The sequence below is a fragment of the Pantherophis guttatus genome, chromosome 6 (genome assembly GCF_059756535.1).
Source record: "Pantherophis guttatus breed Tessera chromosome 6, ASM5975653v1, whole genome shotgun sequence".
In the NCBI taxonomy this organism is placed as follows: domain Eukaryota; kingdom Metazoa; phylum Chordata; class Lepidosauria; order Squamata; family Colubridae; genus Pantherophis; species Pantherophis guttatus.
Window position 1 is genome coordinate 38,585,612 of NC_142068.1, and position 25,853 is coordinate 38,611,464.

At 36.9% G+C, this 25,853-nt stretch overlaps 2 protein-coding genes across 5 annotated transcripts in view; one reads left to right on the forward strand and one right to left on the reverse strand.

Moving 5' to 3' along the window:
- Nucleotides 1-3,945, forward strand: part of BOK (BCL2 family apoptosis regulator BOK) — a 44,941-nt gene extending 40,996 nt beyond the window's left edge. For 2 of the 3 annotated variants that reach the window (XM_034439536.3, XM_034439535.3), the window contains exons 4-5: nucleotides 954-1,117; nucleotides 2,820-3,945. In XM_034439536.3, the coding sequence (XP_034295427.1) occupies nucleotides 954-1,117; nucleotides 2,820-2,945 (290 nt within the window). In that variant the 3' untranslated portion in view covers nucleotides 2,946-3,945. The remainder of the gene's footprint in view (nucleotides 1-953; nucleotides 1,118-2,819) is intronic. The other variant, XM_034439537.3, reaches the window with a different exon arrangement.
- Nucleotides 3,946-6,593: 2,648 nt separating this feature from the next.
- On the reverse strand, nucleotides 6,594-25,506 carry THAP4 (THAP domain containing 4). Of its 2 annotated transcripts, none has more exons than XM_034439538.3 (6): nucleotides 25,353-25,506; nucleotides 18,742-19,895; nucleotides 11,173-11,332; nucleotides 10,142-10,251; nucleotides 9,858-9,961; nucleotides 6,594-6,921 (listed from the first exon to the last, which is right to left on the reverse strand). In XM_034439538.3, exons 1-6 carry the CDS (start codon nucleotides 25,433-25,435, stop codon nucleotides 6,802-6,804), a joined length of 1,731 nt encoding a protein of 576 aa, XP_034295429.1. In that variant the 5' UTR covers nucleotides 25,436-25,506; the 3' UTR covers nucleotides 6,594-6,801. The 2 variants fall into 2 exon arrangements, with proteins under 2 accessions (XP_034295429.1, XP_087728246.1); XM_087872120.1 differs by having other exon boundaries at nucleotides 18,688-19,895; nucleotides 25,353-25,502.
- Between the last annotated feature and the right edge of the window lie 347 nt (nucleotides 25,507-25,853).

The window sequence follows — 25,853 nt, forward strand, 5'->3', positions numbered from 1 at the left end:
AAATAAATATCAAAACCATTTGTATTTGTGATACTCAAGTCTTAAGCAACAAATAAAAACCTGACCATGTGGAATTATCTTGTATTATATAATACATTGTAATTGATAGTCATGTGTGAATAATGTAGATGTGAATATTCAGATCAGATATCATTAAATAATCCATTGATTTAGTTTTTGCTCTAACACGTGAAAACAAAATTCTTCATACTTCAGTAAATTCCTAATTTTCAGAATGTAGAATGCAGAATACTGAAATACATTTCTATTACCATATTTTTTTTTTTTAAAAAATAACATTTCTTGGTTCTGTTCTCTTCTGAGGTACTAATGAAAGTTAATTTTCTGAATTATTGGGGACATAAGATTGTACCCTGATGCTGTCCTTGGGTGTTGTCTATTACATTAAAAAAAAAAAATAATGAAAACAATTTTGGCAACCCTCACCTGTGCCTGAAATGCTTTACATTGGGCTATTATCATTATCATTATCTTTATATATATATACATATTTATAAGTTGTTCCCATAATTGTGTGAATGGCATCTCATCTAATTGGAATCTTTAAAGAATTGTTCTTATCCAATGGTAGCTTTTCAGTCAATGCCTATCCCTGGGGAGCAATTACAAAATAGGCAATGTTAATGTACCAATTGGACAAGTGACACTGCACAACAGTTGCTCCATATAGTTGCTCTGTCTATAGCCTGGATCAGACTATGTGAAAATAAACTATGTGTACAGATAATTTTGTATAGAATCTGGCTGTACACCTATCCAGCCCAACCTTCTGGTATGTGATGATAGTGGGGAGATGGGAAAGAACAATGCCAAATGCAAAAATACTTACCTGAAGAGGTTTACCTAAACACACAGGTTATAGCTACCTAACTTCACCATTTTCCTGCCAGCTCTGTGCCAACTATGTTTGATTTTTTTCCCCCTTGCTGTAGGAATAACATGGGGTAAAATTGCATCTCTCTATGCCGTGGCAGCAGGCCTTGCTGTGGACTGTGTGAGACATGCCCAGCCAGCCATGGTCCATACTATTGTGGACTGTTTGGGAGAGTTTGTACGCAAGACTTTGGTGACATGGATGAAGAGGAGAGGAGGCTGGGTAAGTGGGCCTATACAGTTACACCTTCCTTAAAAGCATGAGAGGATAAGCCATGGGACTGTTACTGGAAGGAATCAAATTAGATGGGTATTTCATGAGAGGACAAAGTTCTCCTTCAATAGAACTTTGTCTGTCAGGCCTTCTTGCCATCCTTGGTCTGAATTCAGACTGTATTAGTTTCTCTGTGTAGCTTTGAATCTGATCCATTGGGACTTTGGCTGCCTTTTTTCTCAAGTTTTTAGCCTCATTTCATTTGCTTAATTTGCTACTGCTGACTTGTGATAACCGTTTATAGGAATTTGTGCTTTTAAGAGAGATAAGTAATGACACAATAGGAAACCTTGGCCAGTTATTAGTCACCTGATGTGTGTATATACGTATTCAGGGGCACTTTTCTACAGATTTGTTTATTTATTTATTGGTTCGATTTATATGCCACCCTTTTCCGGAGACTCAGGGCGGCTTACAATGCGTTAAGCAATAGCCTTCATACTTTTGTATATACCTGCTTAGTAGATTTTTTGCCCCCCCTCCAGCGGTGTTCTTTTTTTTAATACAAAGTCAGTTTATTGCCCCCACAAACTGGGTCCTCATTTTACCTACCTCGAAAGGATGGAAGGCTGAGTCAACCTTGAGCCTGGTGAGATTTGAACTTGCAGTAATTGCAGGCAGCTGGTGTTACTTAACAGCACTTTAGTCTGCTGCGCCACGAAGGCTCTTTTTAGCTTGAAAGATACTTTGTAGCTTGGAAGATACCCCGCCACTTGTTTTTTAACTGCCATTTTCAGTGGCTAGGCAATAGTATAATGCTGCACATGGAGATAGAGCTGATTATGTACAGTCTTACAGAGGTAGTCCTTGACTTACAACCACAATTGAGCCCAAAATTTCTGTTCCTAAGTGAAATCTTTGTTAAGTGAGTTTGTCCCATTGTATGACTTTTCTTGCCGCAGTTCTTAAGTGAATCACTGTAGTTGTTAAATTAGTCAGACTGTTGTTAAGTGAATCTGGCTTCCCCATTGACTCTTGCTTGTCAGAAGGTCACAAAAGGGGATCACATGACCCTGGGACACTGCAACCATCATAAATATGAGTCAATTGCCAAGCATCTGAATTTTCATCACGTGGCCGTGGGGATGTTATCATGTCCGTAAGTGTGAAAACTGGTCATAAGTCACTTTTCTCAGTGGCTTTGAAATGTTGAACGGTCACTAAATGAACTGTTGTAAGTCGAGGTACAGGTAATCCTCAGATTATAACTATTCAGTCAACAACTATTCAAAGTTCCGAAGGCACTGAACAAGCAGGATTTAGAACTGGTGCTTGGAGTTTGGGTCATCACAATATTCCTACTGTTACATGGCTACAATTTCTGATGTTCTCTGGAGAGTCATCATGACATCAGAAACACTCATGCTTCTGCTGTCTTTTCTTCCACCTATGCTCCCCTAATGCCTGTCCATGCCACCACCACCCTGAAAATTTAAATCTCTGAGACAGTATTCAGAAGTGGATTGAGAAAAGTTCAAGGTTTCCAACAGGAGATTTATTCAAGTTTTCCAAAGCTCTGATTAATGGAAGTGTTTTAGGGATTTTGATAAATCCTTCACCATCAATCTGGCAGGAATCATGCAAAGCTCTACAAGTACTCAGTCTATAACATATGCAAAAATGCTGATTATCTTTTTCTTTTCTACCACAGGCAGACATAACAAAATGTGTAGTGAATACTGATCCCAGCCTCCGCTCCCATTGGCTTGTGGCTGCCATTTGTAATTTTGGCCACTTTTTGAAGGCCATCTTTTTTGTGCTCTTGCCAGAAAGATGATATCTAGTTATCAAAAGAAGTTCCATTTTCTTCTCAGTGACAGTCACAGAGATGACCTTCCTCCGCAATGGGAAGCCTTTTTTCAGTTCATGACTTATACCAAGCATCTTTTGTACTTTGAGATTTGCATTGATCTGTTCACAAGGCTGAGCAACGGAAGAACTTGCCACTCAGTTTATTGTTTATAAATTGTGTCACATTTTAATGTACCAAAAACACAAGGAAGCTGATTTGGAGTTGTGCAAAGAGGAAAACTGTATCCTAAACTTTTTGTATTTTCCACTTGTGATTTTCACAGTGTTATTCATTCTGGGTTCTAAATTGTTGTTAATGATTGCAAAATAAAGAAAGGGAGGAGTTTCTCTGATATACTGAAATTTAGTTTAAATACACTTCCTGTCTAAGAAACTAAACTGGGATTATACATCATAGATTGCCCATCTACATATCCATCTTTGTATTTTTACACCTGAGGCACCAAAATATAAGGTCATCCGTCTTTTTTTTTTTCAAGCTATGATTATGTTGAATAAAAGGATCCAGAGGCATCAACCACAACAATTTTTAGAATATAGCAAAAAGATACCCTATTTGGAGCATACAATGTGAGGTGCAATTGGCAAATTGTGTGCTTTTGATTTTAATCCTACCGTAGCCCATATATGATAACAAGCATGATCAGGACAGAAGGAATTCTAAACCTGCTTTGATGCCTAAATGCAAATAAAGAACTGTGTATACACAATGAAGTGTATAAACATCTTAAAGATACTCCAACTCATTTTGTTTCTTTCTACTTTGTAATTTACAGTGTGAAAAATGCTGGTAAATGGGAGTGGGATTAGCAATGAAGATTACCCTTGAAATTTGTGAAAACAGCAAAGCTTCGGGCTTCTGGTGTTAAACATTGAAACAGAATTTGAACACTCTGTATAATGAAATGACACCTTGAAGAGGTTGATTTATTGTGACTAAATAAAACACAACAGAGCATGAAGAACACGACTTCTGGAACTCTTTGTAATCACTTAGTCATAATTCTGCCCTGGGTCAAGCAGTCAGGAGTGGATCTTAGATTTGTGGCATCAGCAATATTCCAAGTGGATACCTAACTGCCTTTCCAAAAAGGATACCCTGTTTTCCCCCAAAATAAGACATCCCCTGATAATAAATCCAATCAGACTTTTGAGCACATGGCAATAAGGCCAAGCACTTATTTCAGGGATCAAAAAAATATAAAACAGTCTTATTTTCGGGGAAACACAGTACATTTGGGGATTTTTCAAGAGGTTTTTTTTTCTCTGAAGACTCCATCTGGACCTAGCCTGTTTTTTTACTCGATCTTTCTTCTGCAAGGAAGGAAATGGAATGGAATTTCCAGGAGTGAAAATTGAGTTCCATTTTGATGAATAGAAGGCAGGACAATGTCTCGATTTCCTCTATAGAACTTCTTTCCACCATTCTATGGTTTAAAAAGAATATTTGTATATGCTGATATGTTTGTTGAAGGAGTCCTTATGAAGCCAAAATGATGCAGGGCTAAGGAGCAGGCTTGAAAGATCCATCACTAAGAGAAGAAATATATATGTTGAGTGTGGAAAGTGGGAGGACCCTTCAAAACTATATTTAACATACTCTGAAAATACATAACATTGTGGGGGGAAATTGAATATTTCAGCTCCAGAGCAGAAGTAGTGTACACTGCTACATTTTGTGAGATCTGTTGCCATAGATACAATCACAGCCCTAAATAAAAAAATATATAAAGATGTGAAAAAATTCTAGGTTTAAAGAATAAATACCCTAAGAAAACATGTGCATTAAATGTTTTTAAATATTATATATATGATCATCAAGCAATATGACAACTATAAGAATTATTCTCTGAGTTAAGGAATGAATGGACAAATATAACAGGGCATCTCTGCCATATTAGATAAAGAGAAGCTGGATTTGTACAATATGCTTAAAGAGCAAGCAAGTTACACTGTTAACCACTTGCATGTAGCTTTTTACAGAGCTTTCATACTTTATATACGGTAAGGTAACTCTAAATATTAAATATATTCAGACTGGTGGTTATTTAGTTTGACTGTTGGTAAATCTAAAATGTTGCATGAGAAAGGGAAGAAAAGTGCCCTATGCTTACTGAAATTTCACACAAACATGTCACGTGAGTATGGCAAATGAAATCAATATCAATCCAGATTATCCATGATTACTGAAGTACATTCCTATGAAGATTTTGATAATTATTGAATTCCATGACATACATTTAGATGTACTGCCTTACCATCTCATGGTACTCAAGGTGCCTTTCAATGATACACAAAAATAGCATGAAGATTTCAAACATGCAAAGAATAACATTACATATGTAAACTTTGTAAAAATATGTTAAATCAATTTCAGGGGGCCCGTTCATATTTCAGGACATGGCCAATTAATCATACATTTAACTGTTTTAAAAAGTCCAAAGCAAAGAGGCCCGTTGGAAGTTTATTCCAAGTTCTGGCTTCATTAAACTGTGGAGGTCTGCCAATACATCTCTTTTACAAATGGAACTGTCATCAATCTCTCCTTAGTAAATCTCAGATTCTAGATATTGTTAGGCAAAATGGTCTCAGATAGCCTGGTTCAGAACTATTTAGAGCTGTGTAAATAAATGCCAGCATCTTAAATTAGGGCTGGCAGCTAGTATGCTTGCAAAGTAGTAGTAACATGCTCTTGTTTTCAGAGCCATAACCTAGCCATAGCACCAGATGTAATCTCTGGATTTTTGTAACATGTACAACTGAGGTCATGTTATTTTCTCTGGCAAAGACAGAGTTGAATGCCAGCCAAATCTGTGCATCTTTCTAAACAAAGATCATCTGCATCTCCAGTGATAATTTGATTTCCCAGAGCTTCCCAAACTCAGTCCTAGGGGGAAGTGCTAGCACCAGGGAGGTGGGGTGGGGTGGGGTGAACACCCACTCCCTGGATTTGCAACCTGCCCAACCGATGAATTTTTTAACTTCCTGGCTCCATTTGCCTTCATCTGATTTATCACCATTTGTAAACACTGATCAAATATAGGCTGCTTTTTCAAAACCATTTAAAGATTGTTTAGTTTTTGAAGAATTCGGAAAAGGAAAATTGACTCATCCCAACACTCAAAACACTGAATTCTGTGAAAAGGGAAGTAGAGCTGGAAAAGACTGATTCAGTTGTTCACTCTTAAAATAATGGTTCCAGCATCTCCCTTTTATTTAATTTATGGACAGTGTCTTCTGCGTGGGTTATTTTGAGAAATTGGCACTTCCATTCATATGGGCTTCAAGGTATAAGAGCAAAGGACTCACAAGCTGCATTTGGACATGAACTACAGATTCATCACTGGTCATTTAGCATTAAGCAGGTAGTGGTTCTTCAATTATACTATCATCATAAGGTAATTAACAGATTCGAATTTTGGGCTACATTGAAATGGTCATCTGTAATCTTCCTTTGCATGCAGTATTTTATTTGCAAACGCTAATTGTACTGACAGAAAACTCCCAAGATAAAATCCTTTTGATTTTCATTATTATATAAATAATATATTTTGGAAATTTTAATCCCTTTGCAAGCATTTTTAAAGCAACAGAATGCCACTCCAAGTCACACTTTTAAAAATAAAAGCTTTTTTATTGGCTTTCGATTTTGTTTGGTTTTGTAAGTCTACTATTACAGAAACTGAAAATAAACTTCAGCAACTGCAGTTCTACTCTTGGTTATGAATTGGGTTGTGAAGATGCAAAGTCATATTTTACTTTCAAGCTACTTCACTTCTCTCCATGCAATGTCTTTTTCTTCATGAAACAAATCCTCCTTTTTAAGGAATCACTTTTTTGTATGTTATATGAAGGTGCTGAGTCATTGGTTGCGTAGTAGTTGACATAGAGACCGTCTGTTCTAGTTTTCCCTCAGAATTGAGCCTGAATTTTCTAGTAATCTAAAAAGAATATAAAAAGTCATTATGTATTATTGGGTTCTGCTTAGAATTCAAGAAAACAGCAAAGCAAATTAAGATGAAGGGCCATAAACGAATAAAAATGTTTGCAAGTACTACTATAATATGCATACTTCAAATCCTCGCAAAATTCCAAGCAGGATATTGAGTCTTATTTCAATGTTTATCTTTTCATTTTGACACTTATTGGAAGGAGAAACCTTTTTAGAAGGCTTCTGAACACAAACCAGAATTGTGGTATGTAATACAAAAAGCACAGACTAATGGGTACCCTTAGAATAAAAGTACAGAAATCTGTCAGTAAATCATGGTGATCTCTTTGTTTTGTCTGAAACCCACATTTGCTTCTAATTTGTCAAGTTACAATTAAACAATGTAAGTAATAAACCTAACAGTAATTCTTAAAAAGAGAGGTAGCAAAGAATAGTTTACATTAAATACCTTTGAAAATTACAGGACATTATGTCAAAAAGTTTATTATTGGCCCATCTCACCTCACAGGGTTGTGGGGAAAATAGGAGGTAGAAGGGCTATTAGGTATGTTCATCACCTTGAGTTACATATAAAAATAATGAAGTCTAGTTCAAAATAAATAACTAAAATAAATTTCACATAGCAAACCCAAACAGGGTACCCCTTGGCCAAGGGTCAGCAACCTTAAACACTCAAAGAGCCACAAAGGTCCTAACCGGAAGCCCCTGTTCAATTCTGGAGCCGACTGGAAGTCCGGTTCCCCCATCATAGTTTCCTCCTAGCATAGCATCCTTTTTCCTCTGTTGACCGGAAGTCTGGTTCCCCCACCATAGAGTCTCCTCCTAGCACAGCATCCTTTTTCCTCTACCTGTCCTAACCAAAAGCCCTATCAACTGTGGAGCCGACCAGCAACAGGGAGCCACAGCAGAGCCGCAGGTTGCTGACCCCTGCCCTTGGCACTGGCCTCCTGCAATGCTCATCAAATTGTTTCTAAAAAACAATTCTGTTTCTCATCTAGGTTTTGAATCTGTGGTGCCCTTTGTCTCTTTGAAATAGTTATTTTAGAATGAGAATGAAATATCTGGGATTGCAAAACCCTCCCCAGGAAATTCTGCCAAAAAGTGTTCTTTTGCAGCAAATGTTCAAAACAACTTGAAAAAGTTTGCCTGGTACAGATGAATAATAAAAATTGCACAGCAATAATATTAACATACTAATGTCTATTAAAGGACCAATTATTTTTGAGGGATATATTATGAAAAAAGACAACTATTGCAGTAAAATCTGTTTATCTACTCTTCTTATTCTTATATCCCAAATCAATCCACTGCAAGATAAAGGCCTTTTCAGTTAAGTTTATGGACCAGAATCTACTAGGCTAGTTTTGTGCAGGCTGGCAAATAGGTGTATTCTGGCTTCCCAATCCAGGGCTAAGACTAGAAGAGTAAAATTTGTGGATCTGGCTCCCAGTCCAGCACCTTAATCGCACCACATTTTTAATGGAAAATGGAATGGAATTTTTTTTTTGAGTGTGTGGGTGTGAAATTCACTATTGTTAGATAATTACCCAGAAATAGTATAGTAAATATCAAAATAGAGCTCTTCACTTAAGACATAAATATCAAAGATATAGAAAGAGGGAGACCTGAATAGCTATGAAAAAGAATTTGGTCTAGCAAGTTAGTCCAAACTTTGAGACTGCAAGTGGCTGCAAAAAAAGGTAAATGCAATTTTAAATTGCATGAACAGTACTTTCATACAGGACTCACCACAAGTAACTGCTTCAGAATAAAGTCAAACTCTATCTTGAGCATTGTGTCCAGTTCTGGGCACTTCACTTAATGCAGACTATTTGAAGCTAGCTGAGAGGAAGGTAGCTAGAAAGATCAGGAGGGCATGAACTAAATCCTGTGAAGGGACACTGAGGGCACTGGGACAATTTGACCAAATATTTTGGCTAGAAACTGACAGCTGCTATAAATCTCTTTGCTCTTCCTCAACTCTAGAAAACCTTTGGTCGCTAGTTAAGGAGAAAATGGATGCTATTACTCCACTCAAAGAGGAACAAGATACTTTTAAAGCAAACCTGGTAACTTAATTGTGAAAGCCACTTGTCTTTTGATGATGGGCAAGGCTATACTGTAATGTGATCAAGCTGCTATCAGTGTTTTCTAGATTTATCAACAGTTTCAGAATAAACTTTTTTATATTTATATTTTGCAGGTAAAAGTATTTTTGTTATTGGTTTTTTGGCAGAATTGGTAAATTAGCACATACTCAAAGATTCTCATACTTTAACTAGGATTTATATTACATATCATAAAGATTTGTGAAGAACAATTAATGCTTAATTGGACAATATTTTTTTAAAAAAATAGTTGTGGTTCAATTGAGTAGAAAAATAAACTTTTCAGTAGCATTAGAGGCAATTGTTCTCACATCACTTTGTCCAAATAGCATAACATTACAGACTTTTCTCTTTAGATTTGCTATGATGAATTCACCACTTTATTACTGTACTAGGTTCTTCAGAAATTCCAAAGATTTATTATGAATACATCTTTAATCACTTTTTGTGTTTTGTATTTAAGAAAAAAATGCTATAGAATTAATAATTATAGAAATTTTCACAAACATTTAGAATGGAATTGACCAGAAATATACAGGCCTCTCTAAGAGGTTTTACAGAGTCAGCATATTGCCCCCAACAATTTGGGTCCTCATTTTACCAACCTCGGAAGGATGGAAGGCTGAGTCAACCTTGAGCCTGGTGAGATTCAATCTGCCAAACTACTGGCAGCCAGTGATCAGCAGAAGTAGCCTGCAGTACTGCACTCTAACCACTGTGTCACCGCGGGAACGTAATAGCAGAATTATATTGTTTGGGCTAGCAATAGGATGCTGAATACATATTCATCAACTAAATTACAATTAAGCATACTCACTTGCTCTACATGAGGTTTCTTGGCAAAAGAAATCCTTGCTACTGAGTGGGAAGCTATAGAAAGCTCTTGCCCATTTACCACTCCCTCTTCCACTTCCACCAACCCTACATAAAGCAAACAAACAAACATTAATATCCATAGGCTTCACAAAACTATATCAACTATACTCCAAACTAATCATGTACGAAAACAAAAAGGTAGATAGCAGAAAATTTTCTAAGTGCTTTCAGGAAAATCAACTTCAAAACTGGGATTAAAAACAACTAATGCAATAAGATTAATACCTGTGTTCTGGGCACTAATGAAGGCCACCTTGTTAGTGTCAGGTTGGATGCGGATAAATCCACATTCTCGATGCATTGGTTTCTTAGTGTCTGGATGGAAAGCATTGAAACTGTTGGGATAAAAAACAGTACTATCTACATTCTTCTATTAACAAATCCACATAAATCAGAATTCATTCAGCCATTTCCCCCCAATATTATTTGAATGAAGGAAATGTGAGTGGCATTTTCATATACTTTCTCTAAGTAGAAGCACCGTTGAACAGTGCTCAAATGTAAAGTAATATGTTTGTCATCAAATTATTGTTTGAAGCAAGACATACTTCTCTCTGTTATAATATTGGACCATTTTTATAACCTTGCTTCAGAAAATAATTTGTCAATGTCATTAGGTAACTATTGGACTATCTGACATTAGAGAAATTCAAAGATAGATATGCGAAAGTAGTGGGATACTGCTTTTCCTGTAGGCACAAAATGCCCCAATTTTTGCTCATTATAAATTCTTGTTCACTGATCATCTTAATCAGTTCGAGAGCATTAATACTGGAAAAAAGTGCTATTTCTAAACAACAGATCCAAAAGTGATACAGGCAAAAACCATGCTTTCTCATATAACCTCCTTGTTCCGTCTCCTACTTTTATGATGTAACAGAATAGTTTCCTCTACTTTAATTCCTTCATGCTACACGAAGGAAGGTTAGGTGCTTATGTCTAGCTTAGATGGTTCCTAAAAAGCTATGCAAATAATGTAAAAAGCACCAATTCCCTCAAGCTAGCCCACAAGGGTTAAAAAGTTTCTAATTATTAATAAAGAGAGCTAAATAAGTCAAGGTCTCTGTGGCAGTGGTTTTTGGGCTTACAGTTTAGAAGAGGGTTTCCTTCTAAAATTAGTGTACCAGCATTCTATAGTTAAGATTTTCTTTCTGCCTCATTATTATTTAGGAAGTCAAAGCAATAGATTATTTATTACATATTTTTTTCAGAGGTGTTCTTCTTAAACATATGAAAAAAAAAAGAAGAAAACTCACGAGAAATTCAACATGGGTTGACCAACGTGAGAGATGTGGACTTCTTCAAGATATTGGAAGGGCTTCATTGAAGGGAAGGTACCATCTCCTGGGGGATCTGAAAGCCAAGTGCCCAGCATCCAGGAGAGCGGTTCAATCACAGGATTCAACTGTGCAGCTTCTAAATAAATAAACAATCTGAGAGTATCAAACTGTACCAGTTTTTTGAAAGTAGCAATAGGCAACCTTCCTTAATAAGTTGTATAAAATTCCAGAAGAAATAATAAATTAATAGAGCCTCATACCAGCTTTTTAATTGCAAAATAAAATAACATTTACAATAATCTATTCTAACAGCTTTATTAAAAATGTATTCTTTTGAATTTGGAGAAAACCTGAAGAAAATCAATGTTTATAAAAAAAAAATCAAGTTAATTTTGTTCCACAGATATCAGGTGGGGCTTCTTGGAAGCTATAATAGACAATAATCTACTTTAAAAGGATTATTTTAACAGGAAATATATTTACTTATGATCACATGAAGCTTAGACAGGGCTCAATTTGGAGTTAAATAGTATTTCCATGGAATGGAAACTAAAAACTGATAAGATTTTTGGGGGGGAATGAATTCAAATAACAAAACTTGAAAAATGAAGGGAGGCTAAAGAAGTGTTTATACTACCATCTAGTGGATGAACTCACATTATAGTAACTCAGAACATAAACATACACAGCACACTATTACTTTTCAAATTAAGCAACATTTTGCAAATGTTTAATTTATATTTGCTTATGGAACTGCAGCCAGAACTGTATCATCATGCACAATAGAAAGGTATTCACAGATTCAAGTTAAATACATGCTCTGTAGGCATTACACTTCCATACATTCTCATTGACACACACCTACACGTAAACAAAACACACTAACTCAAGGAGGGAATAAAGAGGGCAACTAGGTCATTGGCTTTAGATTTTTAGGGACCAGAAGGGAAAAAAATGAAAACAGATTGGGGAGGGGAATAGAATGTATTGGTGGCTATTAACAATGAATGCAGAAAAGGATGTAAGAAATAAAAGGATGGATTGAACTATGCTATTGTTTGAGTAAGCAATCTACAATCACACTTAAAACTATTTTTAAATCTCCCTAGGGATGAACATGAAAGCTACTCATAAACATTAATGGAGAAATCAGATATTTTAATGCAGCTGAGTACCGACATATAAGAACACAACCAGCCCTGGATATTTTCCCCAGGGTGGAACAAATAAAGGAACAGAAAAAATATTAAATATGTTGGCATGCAGTAGAAATTTTATATCATGATCCATACAATTTAAATATAAAAGTTGATCTAAAATCCAAAAGATACATTTTAACAGATTTGTTCCAAATCATTTTGCTCACAACTTGATTTATTCTTCTATATCATAATTTAACTAATTTTCCAACCTGATCATGCAAGCAGCCTTATTTTTATTTTTATTTTAGTTCATCTAATAGTTGTGCTATTAGATGCTATTATTAATAGTAAATAGTATAAAAATAATAGTTTAAAAGCTTATAAATGTATTATAGTATTTATGAGGACTTAATTACTGAGAAATGATCAGTCACAGAAAAATAATAACATGCTTTATATTTTTAAGTGTGTATGTATCTTGAATACAACAATATTTTGTTTGCATTCATGTCCTGGAAATTTGAGCTCAATGTTAGCCAAATTCTTGCTATCATAAATAAACATTGACACAATTGAATTCAAAAACATATAGAAACTTCCTGGTCTCTTTTTAACATTAACTTAACATTAACAAAGTGGGAGAAAGAGTGTGTAAATCTGGAATTTTCTTATTTTTGGTTCAGAAACAATCAACAAGCAGCATAAATTGCAACATTATAGAATTTAGTGCTTGTGCAGTACTGATTGAAATGTTTTCTATATGCAAAGGAAAAAGAATAGGAATCAGCAGTGTAATTTAATATCTTCTTCTTCCTAGTGTATTCCCACAAGTGCAGGCTTCACTTAGCAGTGTAATTTAATATATAGTACATAAAACATAACCCATATCTCTATATGCAAAATGTATTAGTAGTTCGATTTTAAAAAGTAACTATTTTATACAGTACCTGTTTGGATTTCACCGCTGGCCATATTTTGCAATATTATTTATAGCTTGCTTACTTAAGATCACTAATCCTTTCCCTAGCCTCCATGAAAAGCTGCAACTCTCTAAGACAAAACAGGAAACAATCTTTGGACTCTATAAAGGTTACTGCAGTGTTTTCTGGGATTTGTAGTCAAATTTAACAAGTTATGCAGAACTGATGTGAAACTTTGGCATAGATTGTGATTCATAATTCTTTTTGGTTCCTTCTGCTCTTTCATAAAGATAAGACACATACTAGCATCCCATAAAACAAAGGCAAGCATTCAGTACTGTATTCAGTTTGTAAAACAGGGCAGAAACAAAGGAGGAGGAAGTTACAAGCCAGACTGAGAAATGTTAGCATGATTAAATAATTATTTTGCTAGTGAAATCCAATTTGCCAGGCTTTCTTTTTTATAAGCTAAGTAAACAAGGGATAGAAATGGTAGCAGCCTATATACATTTACAAATGAAAATGTACCTCAACAATATTACAGTTCATTATCAGTGATATATGAAAATAAATTTATGTTCCAAACATAAATTAGGGGTCCTGGGTGCTCTCTGAATTTGGTTGTTTTCTTGCAGATATTTCATTACCCAAACTAGGTAACATCATCACTTGCACTGATGATGTAATCTAGTTTGGGTAATACAACATCTGCAAGAAAACAACCAAGCACAAAGAACACGAAGGACCCCTCATTTATTTTATTTTATTTTTATTTTATTTATTTTTATTTGATTTGATTTTTATACCGCCCTTCTCCAGCAGGACTCAGGGCGGTGGACAGCCAAAGTAAAAACACAGCATACAAAAATTAAAACAGTTTAAAAGATATTAAATAATGTCGGCCCACAATTTAAAACAACCAGTTAAAATTAATTTCAAATTAAAACCAAAGGATGGGATCAAGCCAGCCCGGCTAGATGAAATAAGTGAGTTTTAAGGGCCCGACGAAAAGTCCGGAGGTCCGGTATTGTGCGTATCTCTGGGGGTAGGTTGTTCCAGAGGGCGGGTGCCGCCACAGAGAAGGTTCTCCCCCTGGGGGTCACCAGCCGACATTGTCTGGCCGACAGCACCCTGAAGAGGCCCTCTCTGGGCGAACGTACTGCCTGGTGGGAGGCAATTGGTGCAGAAGGCGGTCTCGTAAATATCCAGGCCCTAAGCCATGGAGCGCTTTAAAGGTGGTCACCAACACCTTGAAGCGCACCCGGAAGACCACCAGGAGCCAGTGCAGCTCGTGCAGTGCGCCCCGTCGCTCCCATAATCACCCGCGTGGCCGCATTCTAAGCCCCATGTAGAGAGCATTGCAGTAGTCCAGGCGGGAGGTGACGAGTGCTTGAGTGACCATGCGTAGGGAGTCCCGATCCAGAAAGGGACGCAACTGGCGTATCAGGCGAATCTGATAAAAAGCCCCCCTGGCCACGGCCATCGTATGCTGTTCTAAAGACAGCTGTGCGTCCAGGAGGACGCCCAAGTTGCGAGCCCTCTCTGTGGGGGCCAATGACTCGCCCCCAATAACCAGCGATGGCGCCAGCTGGCTATATCGGGATGCCGGAAGCCACAGTCACTCGGTCTTGGAAGGTTGAGTCGGAGCCTGTTTCTCCCCATCCAGGCCCGCACGGCCTCCAGGCAACGGGACATCACTTGAAGGGCATCGTTGGGGTGGCCTGGGATGGAGATGTACAGATGTACAACCCTGAGTTACAAATATTCTAATTTATCGGTAAAATATAAATGGTTATAAATCTAATTAGGGTTATAATTTAATTAGGGAATATTAAAAAGGCAATGTGGCCCTGTGGGTTCTTTTGACCAGATTTAAACTGTAGCATCAGGTAACTGTAGCCAACACAGAATAAATGTAGTTCTTAGATTTCTTGTTTGGAATGTGCAAAATTGCACTGACCTAAAGCAAGTGCACATGACCAGGGTTAGACCCAAGTTATCTAAATTAGGCAGCAATGTATTCCAATTATCATCTGTAACTCTCTGAGTTGGGAGATGTGATTGGGGGCAGGCAAGAGCTTGCCCGCCAGGCAAAAATCTTACCCAGTTTCATCTGTTAAACCCCTGGGGAGGCTGTGGGCTGTGCTGGTTTAGTGAGACCCTGTCTGCCACACAGGACTTCCGATCACTATCGCTCTCACCTGTAACCAATGAAAATGTGGCCCAGCTGAGCAACCAGCCTGCAATCTCTCACCCATCAACTGGATTGGCAGGCTAATCCATAGAGACTAGTAGCCCAAAGAGTGTGAAAAAAACACCACTATCACTGGAGCTAAATCAGCAATAGGACCTGTATTAGATGTGTAACTTTAGTCTGTCATTTTAACAACTGGTTCTCACAAACAGAAATCAACGCTTGTACACAAGGCCCTCTGAAGGTAGCACATGAGGGCAGGAACCAAAACAGTTGATATGACCCATCTCCCAGCAAAGTCATCAAGACCATTGTGAAGCAGATTTAGTCCTACTTACCTGACATTTCCACCCCCTAAGCAGAAATGTATATAGAGGGGAAAAAAGAGCAACTGGCCTTTGAAAATATTCTATGCTAAGAAACTTCGTTAATTATCTTACCTTGCCTACCTGTTTCTCTTAAGGAAAAATCTGATGCAGCAGAGTTCTATCCTGCATCCTATGCTATTTAAGCATAAGTATGAAATCAATGAGCAGATCACCCAGAAACATCAATGCACTGCTGCAATTTAATTCTGCTTAAGCCAAGACCAGAAAAAGATGAGTCAGTGCAGATCTTGTAAGCACAAAATCCATTAAAAATTTGATCCAGTTTGTTTCTGACACTTAGTTCCTTCAAAATGCCTTGACTATCTGGTTTTAAATGTTATCCATGTTTTCTTCTTTTGAATGTTTTTCCTAAGGTTTTTTTCTTTTCTGTATTTATCATGATTGGGGAAGGATATAAATTTTGTTAAATAAATTGACAACATACTCCTATTAAATTGTATCCTATTTTAAAAATAAATTAAAAGGATTAGATAAGAAATTAGGCATTCAGAATAAACATTATATAAAAATCTGAAGGCTGGAAACAATTGTTATCCAAACGAAAGAAATGAGAACATAATTTCCCCTACAGAATACCAAAATATATCTCCTTGTGTTTTTTAGTCTCATTAAACAAGTAATAAGTAGCAGTAATCGTCCCTCAAAAGTTCTTCAGTATAGCACATATAACATACCGCAACTAAAGCCATAATTTAGTAGTAGATCATTAAAAATTACAGCAATAGGGATTATTGTAATGCCAAATCGTAACAGTCCAACGGTCAATTCTTTGGTGCTTAACTCACATTATATAAAAATTCTAAATGTTTCCATCACAATCTCAAATGTAACACCTGTCCTTTTACAATCTCAAATGTAACACTTGGCTTTCATAGATTTCTTTGGGACAACAGCTATAATCAGCGATATAATTGAAATTGGGACAAGGAATACCCACTGTTAGGAGGTCTTGGAATGCAGGCAAAGAAAGCATTCTGACCTCATTTCAAAAATATTTTTCCTTTGGCCCACATTCATCAAGGGTAAATGCTGTTTTAAATCACTATTGAGAAAAAAAACTTGGTCCCTAGTGCTGATAACCTCAATAGGATTGAGTGGGTAGGATATAGTGAAAGGCAGGATTTGCCGATTCCAATTGGAAAGATACAGGCCACCATCATCTGGCCCTGTTTGCAGGCTTTGGTAAATTTGCATGACTAAATACATAATTTACTTGTAAAGAGCAGAGGAAATGGATGTGAAGGACAGGAGGAAGAGTCACTACCAAGAAACTAGATTGATTGACAGAGGACTGAGTCTGGCCAAGAAACTAATTTGAAAAAACAAGACCCTCTAATTCACAACAAGATAAAGTGTAGGAGGGAGGCAACACATTTAAGACTTTGCAAGATTCTGTAACTACAGCTGTTGTCCTTAGCATTGCATCATTTATTTCTTTTCCAATTTATTTTGGGTGTCATTCATGTTTGAAACTTCATTCAAATGCTGGTTGAGTTATATTTTTGGCATGACCTATATTTATATAGGTCTCTATTCCACCACTTGACAGCCAAGCCTTCAATTCAAACAGAATTAATTTTATCTCTTAGGAAATGCTATACTAATCAAGGGATATTAATTTAAATTTAATATTTAAATTAGATTTAAATATTTAGATTTAAATATGATAAAATACTAATAATAATGAGGAGGGAGTAACTGCATAGCAGCATGAAGTGAAAGGAAATTAAGATTAGTGAAAGTGAGCTGGTGAACTATGAGTAGATGAGAAGATGGAAGCATTAGTATGTCAGCTTATTGGAGCAGGAAGAACTCAATTGAAGATAAAATGGAAGGGAAGACAGATTGAGATTATACTGCATGCAACAAAGGAGAATCTAGGTGAGAATATTAGTTAAACATGAGAATGGAATGTTGGAGGCGCCAGATGGTGGAAGACATTGGTGGCATGCAAGAAGTGAGTAGAACAGTGAAAGTAGTCTGAAAGTGAGACAGCTGGTAAAAATGGGATGGATGGCCCAGAGCATTATAGGCAGCAGAAGTAGAGCCTATCTTTTTGGAAGTGTTGCTACGTGGTCAAGCCTCATGGTTGACTTGGCTGGGTATATCAATAAGGACTATTCTGTGAGGTGATTTGATTGCCTTCATTGTTGAACAAGGAGAAAACAGATAGGAAATGACCACAACTTCAACTAGTCCATGAGGACCACTGGCTAATTTTGGAAAGGTGGTAGATGGAATCAGTTTTGTGGAAGGTTATTTGGAAAAATAATCTATTTGAGGTAAAGATACGGGAGGATAAAGTTATAAAAGTAGAGTATATGAGTTGGACCTGTTGATAAAGAAAAGGATATATGGTCTTCTCCAATTGCAAGACAGAATAATCAGAGTATGTTTGGGGAGTTAGAAGTTAAAGCTGGTATTTTCCATGAATTATGGATACGAGTGGAGTCTACTTGGGGAGAGTGGAAATATAATTGATCTTGGTTGGGATTAGGGTAATTAGAGGACATTTAGATGGGATTTCTGCAACTAGTAGTGGCTGCTGAGTAACTCAGGCAAGGGAAGCCAAATGATAGAGAAAGGACATGGGCTTGCTGATGGGTGAGAAGTGTAGAACATTGGAGTATGTGACTGGTATAATTAAAAATTAAGATGAGAGAGTGATGGGTGAGAATCCCTTCTAGGCAGGCAGGACCAGAACTTGAGAACAATAGAATTGGAGGAGAATATAGAGGAAGTAGTGAAGATCATAATAGTATTGAGAGAAAGAGCTATGGCAAGAGGCAAGTATGAATCTTTCTTGAACAGAAAAAAAAAGAAACATCATATTTTATGCTAGATACCTGCATATTTTGCCATCAAATTTTCTCAGCTGTGAAAGTGCACAGTATACTAACCACAGTCCTGGGACAACAGGTTGTTCAAGAAGGGGAAATTAGTCCTCTTCAGCTCATCCAGCTTTTCCTTCAGCTTTCTAACCTGGCTGTCAGAGCGGCTGATCTTTTGCCTCAGTTGCTTCAGCTCTCCATTCTTCTTTTCTACTTGTTCTCTCAAACAACATACTTGACTTTTACTTTGCCTAGAGGAGAAACAGTAGGAATGAAGGGAATCAATGAGCTTGCATGCTCCTGAAGCAGACATAATGACCTCATTGATTGACATGGGGTTGGCATCAGTCTCTCCCTTCTGACCTACTACAGCTTCTGTGGCTGGTTTAGGGGTCAGATCTGCAGGGGATGCAGACATGCTTTGGGAAGATTTCTGGGGGATAGCTGTAAGAGACGAAGTAGAAGAGGCTTCTCTAAACCTAGTGTCCTGCTCCACAGGGTTGTTACCACAGTTTGATTCCACACTTCTCCTTAACCTTTTTCTTTCTAGTTGTTCCTTTGGAAATGATGATTTCTCTCTAGTATGCTTGGAGAAAAAGCTGTAAGAATGAAGGGATCCAATAAATTTACATGCACCTGACACTGGAGGTGTGAAGTCATCCTCTGATATACCATTTTTATCGATTTTGAAACTTCCTGGATGGATAACCACTTCAGAATGGTCCTCAACAGAATGCTTTTCTGGCTTATGTTGAGTAACTTTTGTAACTAAGTTATCTGCTAACATCCTTCTGAGAGAACCTTCAAGTTGGACCTGAAAATTCTCCCCCTGCTCAGTCATTGACCCAATTTCAGCTTGAAGAGTTATGTGCTCCGTATTATTAGTTCCTTCCACAAGCAAGTCTTGGCTAGATGATAAGATTCCTTCAACTACCTCTCCATTTCCTTCATTTGATTGATTGCCATTTCTTTGTAGAGTCTGGGTTATTATTTTTCTCTTTCTTTTGACATAACCCCTGCTGTTGCTCCTTGTTTCAGAAATATGGAATATAGTTGGGATGGCGGTGGGTTTCAGTAACCGATGCTGGTCTTCCAGCCGTTTTGAAAAGCTGTCTTTAGTGAAGTGTTCACTGCAGAGAAAGGAATATTTGGTGGGAATCCAATTGTCCCTTTGTACTGCTTTCAACCACTGGATTAGTCGCTTTGAATCCTTTAATGGAAACCTTCAAAAAAGTATAAAAGCAGAAAGTTACTATATACATTTCTTTTTTTTCTTTCTTGGAATCATGAAAATTACATAGATAAGGTTAAACTAAATTAACCTCAATCTTCTGAAAAAGTTAGATATAATATACAGACATAAGTAGCATTCATTACATTTTTAAAACCAGTATTTCATAAAGATGCCAAGCTGCTTAGATTTTGATTTATTCAATAGCTATTTTTATAAAACAATCATTTCCAAAAAGCGGTTCAACAATTAGATTTTAAAAGATTTGTCATCCAAACATTAATCCCAAGTGAAATTATGCTCCAAAGGTTCTCAGTCAATTAACTGCATATGATCAAACTGCAGACTAAAAATGACAAAGAATAGGATGAGATATACATAATTAAAAGAATAGGATGAGAAATGCATACTTAAAAATTCAGAATGGTTTTGATAGGTTAGAAAAGCAGGCTATAAAAATAGTATTAAATTGAATAGAATCAAACACAAAGTTCTCTTCAGAAACTACAATCAAATATTCAGACTCTTTTGAGGATACTTGACTTGGTTATATGTAAGAAATTCCTAGAATGCTCTAAACTGGCTATGAGTCATCAAGGAGATACCAAAAATTTTAGGCTACAACTAAAAGAGTAGCCTCCAAATCATGGGGCTATAGCTTCCCTTTATTTTGAGTGGTTACACCCCCACTTCAAGTATAGTGTTCAATTCTGGATATCATACTTTAAGAAATATTCAGAGAAAACACATTCAGAGATCAATAACTATCAAGATACTAGAAATCACAATCTAAAAAAAGGATAGAAATAATTGGGTCTGTTTAGTTTTTTAAAAAAACAGAGAGAAAATATGAAAGCACTATTCAAGTACCTGAAAGGATCAAACCTGTTCTCCATTGTTCCAGAATGCAGTAACATTTAGTTTAGTAAACTAAATAATATATTAAAGTTGAAGAAAAGTACCTTATTTTTCGGAGTATAAGAGCACCTTTTTACTCCCCAAAAGGGGGTGAAAATTTAGGTGTGTCTTATACATCAAATGTAGTCTTGCCCACCCACTGGCCTCCACCCTTTGGCCTCTGCCTCCCAGCAGTTACCTCCTTGCAAGCAAACAGCAAGAAAAAACAGTCCCATTCAGCTTCAGCATAGGTTAATTACCACAAGTTGATTAGATTGGCCTCCTGACTCTCAACTGATTTGCTCTCAGCTGTTTTGGGCAGGCTCTTTTGCAAGCTCTTGTTTTGCAAGCTCTTTGCTTGCTGCAAAGAGTGCTGGAGCAGATTTTTTTCCCCCCTAGCTAAAACGAAACTGAAAGTAAAGCAGGCTCTGCTGCAATGTGACAAAATGAGACAGGGAGAGAGATTTCTTTTTCTTTTTGCTCACCAAAAAAGGTAGGTGCAAACAATGGGAAATTTAGGGCAAAAGAGGAGAGTTCAAGATTTTAAAACACAAAAGAAAAAAAGGTCTATTTAACTAGGGAATTGTAATAATTGAGATGCTATTAATTGTATATTGTGTTGAAAGCAGAAATGGTTAAGTTATGGTTTGGAGGAATATATGGAGAAAATTATTTGGTTTATTATTATTGGTAAATATAATTAATTGATTTGTAAGAAATTGGATTGCATGGAAATAATTGGAATATTCATGTTCATATTGATTAATATACAAAAAAGATAGTTATAACTAATTGATTTATATAAAAATGTTGAATTTGTATTAACAATTGTAATATTAAATAATTAACCAATGTGAGGATGGATATAAAAATAGATGACAATGGGAAGGGGTATAATATAGAATAGAAGGGAAAAATTGAATTTGATTAAGATTAGAGATGAGGATGAAGGGTAATATTGGTTTTTTTAAAAAAATAGATGAGGAATAAATATAGCAAAAAGGAAATATAGAAATTGTAAATTTAATTGAAATGACTAAACACTGTTTAAATTTGTGAACCAGCCAAATACTCTGTTCAAAGAAAATACATTGTATGTTTGTATGTGTGCTTGTCTAAAAAATAAAAAAGCCTTTAAAAAAAAAAACAACAACGAAAAAAGGTAGGTGCGTCTTTACTCCGGTGCGTCTTATACTCCGAAAAATACGGTATGTGCCAATTGAACTTTACAACTTTTTTTTTCTAGCAATAATAGCAATTTGAAAGCAGCATCAGTTAATGAAATGAACTGTGTGTTCCACATCATTGAATATGTTGAAGTAGATTAGAATTCCATGTGATTGGATGGTTGTATTGTGTTTTTAGATGGATGTTCTTCCAGAACTCGTTTCTATTTATTTTTCAAAGTGTTTTTAATAGATACAGGTGATGATCAGGCTGAGCCCTGAGAGAGGGGTCAAGCACATCATCAGTCTCAATCCTTTCGTGCCCACAAGGGATCTAAGTCCAGTCCACCTTGAATTATGTTGACTCTTATCTACCGCCAATTTGTTTTGACCATTAGTAGTTCAGATTCTTGTAGAAAGTGCTATGTGCAATAAACGTATATTCATTTGAACTGCCTTGTTTTCTGATTCCTTGCACCTGACATTATGACAGTGTTTTAATTGTTGGTTATCTGCCCAAAGACACACTAAGCAAGATGGGCAGCCATATAAATGTATTTAATTAATCAAGTAAAAAATTTCCCTTTTCACCCATTTTTAGTTTAGTGTGTCAAGGCTAAATATTTGTGTAACTCAAATTATATGTTATAGCAAATCATAATTAGAAGATACCACGCAATTCTAAGCATGTTTAGAAGTCAGTTTTAACATTTTAATGGAACTTAAAAGAAATGTATATAGACCTCTTGTTATAGAAATTATGTATTTTTAAGTAATCCTCCAGTTATTACTATAATTGGGACCGGAATTTTTCAGTTGTTAAGATACAGAAGAAATTTAATCACATAAACAGTATATAGTTGGAAACATATAGTTGGAATTTTGCAAAGATGTCATACATCTATTTCCAATTTTTAAGCAGCAAAAATTAAGCAGCAGTAATAATTTATTTTGCCCTTAGAGGTGAGATTGACTTGAATTAAATTTAACAAATTAGGGCCTGGTGGCTCAGTATACTGATAGCATTGTGATTAACACCAGCTGTCTGCAATTACTGTAAGTTCGAATCTCACCAGGCTCAAGGTTGACTTAGCCTTCCATCCTTTATAAGGTAGGTAAATTGAGGACCCAGTTTGTGGGGGCAATAAGCTGACTTTGAATAAATATACAAAAGTATGAAGGCTATTGCTTAACGCATTGTAAGCCGCGCTGAGTCTCCGGAGAAGGGTGGCATATAAATCAAATTAAAAAAAAAAACTATCAGAATAATTGTTAAATTTAATTTAAAATTAAAACCATGTAACACAAGCTTGATGATGTTACAATTCACATCAAAGTTCTTTGAAATAACTCAATTTTAACCAAATTCTGGAAAACTGTTAAGGATGACCCCATTTTAGATGGGGGATGTTTAGATTGGTTTAGATGATAGAACAATGCAATCTAAACAATGCATCTAAACAATGCAAGATTCAGTTGACAGTAAAGAAACAGGAAAAAGATATATCAGCGAAAAGACTTCTTGAAGAAGTTATCTTTGTATAATCAATCTGTCCCACCTTGGTCCCAGAAAATAAACAATTGACACAATCAAACACTATAAGCCATCTTTAAAATATGGAGACAAGCAAAAATAATTATAGTGCATAACAAATAGTTACATAGGAAACTCTTCATAGATTTCTTCAGTTCATTAGAAACCAATGGTTATTTCTAATCAATTCATATTTTGAAATAGCATACATTCATAATATTTTTCAGAAATATAAATTCATTTCACATGTACAAAAATATATTATCACAAGGCAATTGCAGAAGAAAAATCTGGGACCCAAAGAATACTCACTATTTGTAATAATTGAATCAAACTCCTATGCTGAAAAGAGAATATATGTTTTGAGTAGCAAACATGGCCGAGAAATTGTCCTTGCATTATACTTGGGAATTTCTAGATGCATCTCATTTGATGCTTTTAAGCAGAGTCACTATCCAGCACCCAACCCTTATCTTAAATTCATACAAATTTCTTCAACTGAATTAAATTAATCTTGCATATTTTCACTTTTGGACTACTTTCACATTTTAATTTTTTAAAATTAATTTTAGATAGGAAATAATGGCTACTACTGAATGTTTGAATTCTTAAAAGTATCAAAATCATTAGGAACCAGCCCTGTAACAATAATGATATATTTGTTTTTCTGTTGAATGCACAATAAACAAAATGAGAATGCCTTCATAGTTTGAGTATACAGAGATGACATTTCTTGTTTTACATTGACAATATACTAAACAATACTCTCACTTTTGTGTTTATTTTCTCATAGCTGTAATGTGTTCCTTTTCTAATTTAAATAAGGATTCACACACAACTGCATATATTGGATAAAAAAAAAACAATCCATATTCAGTTGATACTTCTAGAATACAATCTATCTCTTGCAAATATGGCAAATATGCCACGTCTCAGAGCAAATCAGAGATTAGGATATGATAGGAAAATCAACAGTCAGCTTTTTTTCCCTTATGAAAGCGTTTGCTCCACAAGCCACCTACAGACAGATTTGCAACTGAATCAAGTTGGTTTCTCCAATGGGTGTATACTTGCAAAACTCAGACAAGACAGAACAGGTAAACTTGTGAACAACAGTAATACTGCTTACTCATGCATCCGTGTCCCACATATGAAATTTAATAACTAAATAAATAAGTAAAAATCAGAGCTAAAGCTTGAGCCACATCTTAACACTGGAAATGCTTCAACTACAAATCTATGGTGCAGGGAGCCAGTGGAGGATTAGGGGAGATGTCACTATAACCAAGCCAGTACAGAGTCCTTCCCTTCCCTTCTCAAACAAAAAAGAGAGAGAGAAACTTTTAGCCCAAAACATGTACAGTCATTTTCATAGAAGTTGCAGCCCCTTTCACGATTTTATCTTAAACTGGGCACAGATAGCAAGAAGAATGGGGGTGGGGGGGAGCGGGGCGGGGGGAGGATGAGAAAGGCAACGCATGGGTTTTTAGCGTGTGTGGGGCTCTGTGTGTGGGGGTGAAGTTGGTCCCCTATTTTTGGGGGTGTGGGGGAAATTGGTCCCCTATTGTTGGGGGGGATGCTCACTTGGCCTGTCTGGGAGAGACCAGCAGTGAGGGATGCGAGGCAGCGAAAGAGAAAGAGCCCCAGAAGGCGAGTGCAATGAGGTACGTGCAGGGGGCAGCCGGGCTAGCTTCGGGGGGCATCAGCCTGTCACAGAACTGCAAGCGGAAGAGAAACGGGAAGCTCCGCGTCGGTCTACCCGATCGGAAAGGTGCGCCTCGAGAAGCCCCGAGTCGAGGTACGAAGCTGGAGACGGGCAGGTGCGACCGCTCCTCTCCCTCCCCCTGGTTACCTGTGGAAAGAGACGGCCACTTGGCCCCGGGGACCTTTGCCCTGCCGGTTGGAGCAATTCAGTGCCGCGCAACAGATCACCATCGCTGGAGGCCGCACGGGCGGCCCTGCCTCACCCCCCTCTCCGCCCCCCCCTTCAGCCGTACAACAAGATGGCGAAGCCAAGCGAGGCACACAGCTGTCTCGCCACACCCTTGCAGAGTAACTTCCGTACGGAAGAAGCTGTCATTCAGTTACACCCCACGTGCCTTCGGTGGTTCAGTAGATGAGAGAAGCGGCGCTTGCAGCCACCCGCAACCCTCCTTAATTTTCTTTTGCCACCCCCCACCCCCCTTTGCATCTCACCGATTGACTCGCTGTCAGGCAAACCAGAAGCGGCGAAGAACAGCTACTCTGTTGTTGGGCCAATGTTGTTAAAACCACGCTACAATGCGAATTACTTGAGAGCGCCATATTCGGTCAAGTGGATGGTGTTTAATACTCCGTACAAGAATATGGCGGC

Excerpts from the sequence above, each read along its gene's own strand:
- THAP4 (XM_034439538.3), bottom strand. The coding sequence starts at position 25,435 with ATGGTGATCTGTTGCGCGGCACTGAATTGCTCCAACCGGCAGGGCAAA. Across the intron at positions 10,252-11,172 it reads CAACCCATGTTGAATTTCTC|TTTCAATGCTTTCCATCCAG; the intron begins GTGAGTTTTCTT and ends TTATCCCAACAG. Across the intron at positions 9,962-10,141 it reads CATTAGTGCCCAGAACACAG|GGTTGGTGGAAGTGGAAGAG; the intron begins GTATTAATCTTA and ends TGCTTTATGTAG.